At 41.7% G+C, this 7,091-nt stretch overlaps 1 protein-coding gene across 1 annotated transcript; it reads left to right on the top strand.

Annotated features, from left to right (window-relative positions):
- Nucleotides 1-302: 302 nt before the first annotated feature.
- Nucleotides 303-6,557, top strand: LOC134204216 (uncharacterized protein K02A2.6-like). The gene is made up of 5 exons (XM_062679043.1): nucleotides 303-368; nucleotides 2,139-3,829; nucleotides 3,961-4,602; nucleotides 5,577-6,174; nucleotides 6,239-6,557. Exons 1-5 carry the CDS (start codon nucleotides 353-355, stop codon nucleotides 6,358-6,360), a joined length of 3,069 nt encoding a protein of 1,022 aa, XP_062535027.1. The 5' UTR covers nucleotides 303-352; the 3' UTR covers nucleotides 6,361-6,557.
- Nucleotides 6,558-7,091: the final 534 nt, after the last annotated feature.

The following is a 7,091-nucleotide window of genomic DNA, read 5'->3' as shown; positions in this document are numbered from 1 at the left end:
GTGAGCTACGAGATGAAGTGGCGAACCGTTCCCCTATTTCTTATATGTTGCAAGTGGTTGAGCATAAAGGTCCTTCATCTTTGGGTTGTTGGTTTTTATTTTAACCCTTTCCTGCCCATGGTGTCAGTTGAGTGTAGTATCTACTGTTATTTCTAATGATACCTATTAATAGATAAACCTTGGTAACAAGGGTCGTGAGAGCTTTCACATATAGCTCACGAATGTAAAAGCTTTACTCATAACATGTACGATACGAAGCAGAGAATAAACCTCATTAGTATTGAGACTGGCAATCAGAGACAACGTGTTTCCCTTCAAGCGTCGATACTACAGGAACGACGAGGAACCAAAAATGGCGAATTCATTTGGTAAGTATCTGGAGGTATGACTACGGAAAGGCAATTAAAAGTTGTTCTGTGGCTTAAATGCGGTCTCAGCAAGGGTCTCAGTCTGTCTGATTTCACTCTAAAAATTAGTCGCTTAAATGCGGTTCGGAATGTTTGATTTAATTTTGCGAAAGAGCTGAAAAAATGGAGGATATTTTGAAATTAATCAGTCGCTTAAATGCGGTTCGGAATGTCTGATTTCATTCTGCGAAAGAGCAGGTCAAAAAAAAAAGGGAGGACATGTTGTCGCTTAAATGCGGTTAGAAAAATCTGTTTTCAATCTGGAAAAGTTTTCGATGCTTATATGCTGAAAAACAAACCTCATTTGTATCGGTGAAAATCAAACTGAATAGTTGTATTGCACTTGATGTGAGTTAGTATTGGTGTAGAGGAGAAGAACCATTAGAGAACAAACCAAAGTATGTGTGAACTGAGAGAAACTACTGATATCTGTGCATTAGACTGGCCCAGGATACAAAAAGTCGTTGGATTCTACGGGGCACCCCCCAGGATTTTGCCTTTGGGTAAGAAAATAATTCTCTGAAAATTTCAGCCTGATCGGGTATTGCATAAGCTGGCGCAATTGATTTGAAGTTAATATGGGGGTTTCAGCCGAAATATATGGGAAAATATACCTCTGTTACTATTTCGTACAGGAAATTGGATGGAAAAGCCCGATTGAGCCCAGATTTGCAGGAAATGAAGTTAACATGCCAATGAACAATTCCACATAAAATTCTACTATGATTAAATAAACTTTAAATTAGTTTTTGGCTGATTTATTTGGAGTTTGGTTAAGCACTTTGAAATTCATTAATTGCCTTGAAAACAAGCGCATGTAATCGAAGGTAGCTGCGATATGTGTTGTGGCGCGCATGCAGTTACTTATGTTTCAGTGCGCGCGAAATCACGCATCGCAGGCACCTTTGATTGCATGCGTATGTTTTCATGGCAATTAATGAATTTCAAAGTGCTCAACCCAACTCCAAATAAATCAGCCAAAAACTGATTTAAAGTTTATGTAGTAATAGTAGAATTTCATGTCGAATTGTTCATGGGCATGTTAACTTCATTTCCTGCAAATCTGGGCTCAATCGGGCTCTTCCATCCAATTTCCTGTACGAAATAGTAACAAAGGTGTATTTTCCCATATATTTCGGCTGAAACCCCCATATTAACTTCAAATCAATTGCGCCAGCTTATGCAATAACCGATCAGGCTGAAATTTTCAGGGAATGATTTTCTTACCTAAAGGCCAAATTCTGGAGGGTGCCCCGTATAATCCGACGACTTTTTTTCTCCCCATACTAGGCTGGGCCACTCTACTATGCACACACACTGGCCACCATGTTTCAAATACATCATATCTCGCTTAACTTTTCAAAAGGACCTAAGTAACATTTTTTTCATGAATTAATTTGAATAGCGCAAACAACAGAACAATATGAAAGCTATTGATTGCAGTATTCAATTTAATTCATGATAAAAATGTTACTTAGGTCCTTTTGAAAAGTTAAGCGAGATATCTGATGATGGTATATGTATATGCACAAACAAACCTATACGAATATAATTGTGTTTTGAGTTTTGACAGATCGGTTAAAGAAAATATGTTGACAAATACAATCATGTGAGGATTCAGGAAATGCATACTCGAGTAATTAGTAGAATTTCATTCGAAAACTGTAAATAATACAAGCAATTGCTGAAAATGGTGCACTAATTTTGTAATTACGTTCGTATCGTTTGCAGACATGATTCGGTCGTTGGGACTGCAGATGCAGCCGTTCGATTATACTGCTCATACCGACGATGTCGGTGTTGAATGGAGCAAGTGGCTCAGATCGTTCGAAACAATGATTCGAGCTAGTCGGGTAGACGATGAAGACTGGAAGAGAGATTTATTGCTACACTTCGCCGGTTCGAGCATCCAACAACTTTTCGATACATTGCCCGAGTTGGCCGGTGCCGAATTTCGCGGACCTCTACTAAACATCGAACATTACACACCGAATATGACAAACTATGAGGAAGCACGCGCCAGGTTGAATGAGTTTTTTATGCCAAAGGAGAACACCACATATGAACGTCACTTACTGCGCCAGATGAGACAACGATCCGGGGAAAATATTGATGCATTCACCATCAGATTGAGAGTCCAAGCGGAACGGTGCGGATTTGGTGACCGAACGGAGGAAAACATAAAAGACCAAATTATACAGAACTGCCAATCGGCTGCGCTGCGCCGGGATCTATTAAAGCGAGGTGATGCGAGTCTGGAGGAAATTTTGAGCATTGCAAAAATTTTCGAAACCGTTGCACAGCAGGAGAAATCTTTTGCTGTTAATGAAATTTCGAAACCAAACATCAGCGAAGTCAACAAAATTGATGCAAAGCGATCTTTTGCCATGCGTAAACGGCATGCTGAAATGGTGCAGTTTGAATGTCATCGTTGTGGATACAGTGGACATCTAGCAAGAGATGCGAATTGCCCTGCCAAAGGAAAGGCATGCAACCGATGTGGAGGCAAAGACCATTTTGCCAGAAAGTGCCGCAGAAACAAGAATTTGATAAGAGCAAATAGCTACCGATGGATTGGAAATCGGCGGGACGACAGAGACAACAAAACTGCCGAACAAAGTCGTTCCGATGATGACTCAAACACTGTGAAACAAATAACTGACGAGAAAATAGAATACGTGTTCAATGTAACCACTAGCGACAGTGACGGTGAAATCCAGTGTGAGATCGGAGGAGTACTTGTTCATGCAGTGATCGACTCCGGTTCCAAATACAATTTGTTGAGCCAAAAAGATTGGGAAACACTGAAAACCAACAAAGTGAGAGTGTCAAATCAACGACGAGAAACATCGAAATCCTTCAAGGCCTATGGAGGTCAACCCCTGGCACTACTGGGCGTATTTACAGCAATGATCAAGCTATGCAACGTAACTGGACTGGCAGAGTTCTACGTAATAGAAGGTCACGGCAAAATCCTTATCGGTCGCGACACTGCAACATCAATGGGGGTTCTAAAAATTAATATTCCTGTGAACGAAATAAAAGCTGAATGCAAGCATTTGGGTACTATCAAGGGAATTGTGGTAGACATTCCCATCAAGGCCGATGTTGCACCTGTTGTACAACCGTACAGACGCATACCAGTGGCATTGGAAGAAAGAGTTGATAAGAAAATTGACGAGTTACTCAGCCAAGGCGTTATCGAACCAGTGAATGAACCATCCAAATGGGTCTCCCCGGTGGTCGTGGTTCCCAAAGGAGACGACATTCGAATTTGTGTGGATATGCGACGTGCCAACGAGGCGGTAGAGAGAGTGACTCACCCTCGGAATCACCCCTTACCGACTTTCGAGGATTTTCTTCCTCAACTGGCAAAAGCGAAAGTTTTCTCTCGGATCGATGTGAAGCACGCTTTCCATCAGGTAGGCTGATGGATCAATTTTTATTTTCGAACATTCGGACCTAATTTTTATGCTTTGAACTTTCAATTTTTGATGACTTAATAAACAACATAGATTCTGATGGAAAAAAATAAACAAGAGTTTTATTTTAGGTTGAAATATCGGAAAAGTCGAGGGAGATTACAACTTTTGTTACGCGCAGAGGATTGTTTCGATACACCCGACTTATGTTTGGGATCAACTGCGCGCCAGAATTGTTCCAAAAGGCAATGGAACAGGTTCTGAGCGGATGCGATGGGTGCATGGTGTACATTGATGATGCTATTGTGTACGGGTCTGATCATGAGGAGCACAATATGAGATTAGAAAAAGTTCTTCTCAAACTAAAAGAATGGAATGTAGCACTAAACGAGGAAAAATGCGTTTATGGAGTAACCGAAATGGACTTCCTAGGTCACACGTTGTCAGCGGATGGAATTAAGCCTGATAAAGATAAACTTGAATCAATACAAAATTTCAGAGCACCGAGAAATGGAGAAGAAGTAAGAAGTTTTCTCGGTTTGGTTAATTTTGTCGGCAAGTTTCTTCCCGATTTGGCTACTCTAACGTATCCACTGCGACTATTGACGAATCAAGGACGAAAATTTGAATGGGGAACCACACAGCAAAAAGCTTTTGCAAAACTGAAAGAACATTTGACGGACCCTAAAACACTGGGTTACTATGACATTGATGATCGTACGCAACTGATAGCCGATGCAAGCCCAGTTGGCTTAGGGGCTGTGCTTATTCAGGTGAATGAACATGGGCCAAGGATAATTGCTTACGCTAGCAAGAGCTTATCCGATGTAGAAAAGCGTTATGCCCAAATTGAAAAAGAGGCTTTGGCGCTTGTATGGGCAGTGGAACGATTTCACTTTTACCTGTTTGGCCGAGAATTCGAACTGATTACAGACCATAAACCCTTGGAAGCGATATTTAAGCCTCGATCAAAGCCATGTGCCAGGATAGAGAGGTGGGTTGTTCGATTACAAGCGTACAAAGCAAAAGTAATCTTCAGACCAGGAAAAATGAATATTGCTGACTCGCTATCCCGATTGGCCATTACTACGAGTGCTACTGGAATGACGTTTGATGAATGTGTGGAACATTATGTACATTGGGTAGCATCAAATGCAACACCAGTAGCGCTAAAATAACAGAAATCGAAGAAGCATCTGCTGCAGATAAGTCGATTCAATCAGTTCGTATAGCTTTGGATCAAGGCGAGTGGTCAGGTGACTCATTACCGTTCAAATTGTTCGCCACAGAACTCTGCTTTGCAGGAAAGATTTTATTGCGAGGAACTAGAATAGTGATTCCGGAACTGTTGAGAAAGCAGACGTTGGACCCTAGCGCACGAGGGCCATCCTGGGATGACGGTCATGAAGCAGAGATTGCGTGCGAAAGTCTGGTGGCCGAAATTGGATGCACAGGTTGAGCAGTATATTAAAACTGCCGTGGATGCATGCTGGTTGCAGCTCCTTCTGCGCCCGAACCGATGAAACGTAGAGAGCTTCCCTCAGGCCCATGGGAACACCTGGCTATTGATTTCCTTGGTCCTCTTCCGTCATGTCACTACTTATTCGTAGTAGTCGATTATTTCAGTCGCTACATTGAGATTGAAATTATGAAAAAAACGGACTCCAGAGAAACCATACGGCGTTTGGAATCAATTTTCGCAAGGTTTGGCCTACCTTTGTCAATTACTGCTGATAATGGTCCACAGTTTTCTAGCGAGGAGTTTCGGACGTATTGCAAATCTAGCAATATAAAGCTTATCAGCACTACACCATACTGGCCCCAACAGAACGGTGAAGTTGAGCGACAAAACCGTTCTATTTTGAAAAGATTAACGATCAATCAAACAATGAACGGTGACTGGATCGAAGAATTGAACAAATACCTACTAATGTATCGCTCATCTTCCCACTCGACGTCAAAGAAAACACCCTCAGAACTGATGTTCGGGTATAATATTCGTGATAAACTCCCGTCTATCTATCAGCCTAAAGATGTCGATGAAGAGTTGATAGATCAAGACAAAGCCATGAAAGAAAGAGGTAAGCTGTACGCAGATGAACGACGGAATGCTAAACCGAATCTTATCTCGGAAGGCGACAACGTTTTGCTGAAGAAAATGACTAAAACGAATAAGTTAACACCAACTTTTGATTCCGAAGCATTCAAAGTAATCAAACGAAAGGGCGGGGATGTGATAGTTGCTTCAGAATCTGGTGTTAAATACCGAAGACATGTGACCCATCTACAACGCATTCCGGTGGGTGTGACTGATTTGTGCGCACAAGAAACGAACAAACCTGATGGTATAATATACCCTAAACCACTTCATTGAAATAACATACCAGTAAAATACTTTATATTCAACAGGTAATTCTCCCGACGAAGGCATAGGACAACATGCAGACTGCACCAGAGGACGTGGAGTTAAACGAACTATTCGACCGCCAACATATATGCGTCATTACGTGCAAGCCGTCCAAAAGGATTGAAACCTAATAATAACATTGAACCAGATAAAAAGAAGAAAGTGAATGTAGTATCTACTGTTATTTCTAATGATACCTATTAATAGATAAACCTTGGTAACAAGGGTCGTGAGAGCTTTCACATATAGCTCACGACTGTAAAAGCTTTACTCATAACATGTACGATACGAAGCAGAGAATAAACCTCATTAGTATTGAGACTGGCAATCAGAGACAATGTGTTTCCTTTCAAGCGTCGATACTACATTGAGTACCATCAAATTTTGCACCTTGTTACCTTAATCAAATTGTTATGACAGTCTCATAAAACCTCCGCATATCATTCTGCTCCATTTTTTTCCAGTGCCTCGCGGTGGGTTTGTTTTTCGGCTCTTGCTTTCTTGTACCGATCTCTATTCGATCGGGTACCCGACACCAACAGCTGACTTCTGGCAACGTTCCTCTGTCACTCTCTGACACTTCACATCGAACCAACCCGTCCTGGGTTGCTCTGTGCAGTGCCTACCACTTCTCGCGCTGTTGTGTTCACCGCTCCATGGATCGACTCCTAAAGATCGTTGATGATGTCGATAACATTGATTGCACTTATCCGTTCGACGAGCTTCTAGCGGTACTCAGCCGATGTTCCTTCCGTCGACAATCGCTGGATATTGTAACCAATCGTTCGCTGTGATCTTTCGATACAGTTGACAACCGTGATCGAATTTTACTGACAACGAGGTAGTGATCAGAGT

Source organism: Armigeres subalbatus, unplaced genomic scaffold, assembly GCF_024139115.2.
Source record: "Armigeres subalbatus isolate Guangzhou_Male unplaced genomic scaffold, GZ_Asu_2 Contig459, whole genome shotgun sequence".
Classification (NCBI taxonomy): Eukaryota; Metazoa; Arthropoda; class Insecta; order Diptera; family Culicidae; genus Armigeres; species Armigeres subalbatus.
The sequence above is the reverse complement of the archived record's forward strand: the minus strand, read 5'-3'. Positions and strand labels throughout refer to the sequence as shown.

Bases quoted from the DNA above. Each gene is read 5' to 3' on its own strand.
- LOC134204216 (XM_062679043.1), top strand. The intron at 4,603-5,576 runs GTGAATGAACAT...AATGGTCCACAG, and splicing joins TAGGGGCTGTGCTTATTCAG to TTTTCTAGCGAGGAGTTTCG. The intron at 6,175-6,238 runs GTATAATATACC...TATATTCAACAG, and splicing joins AGAAACGAACAAACCTGATG to GTAATTCTCCCGACGAAGGC.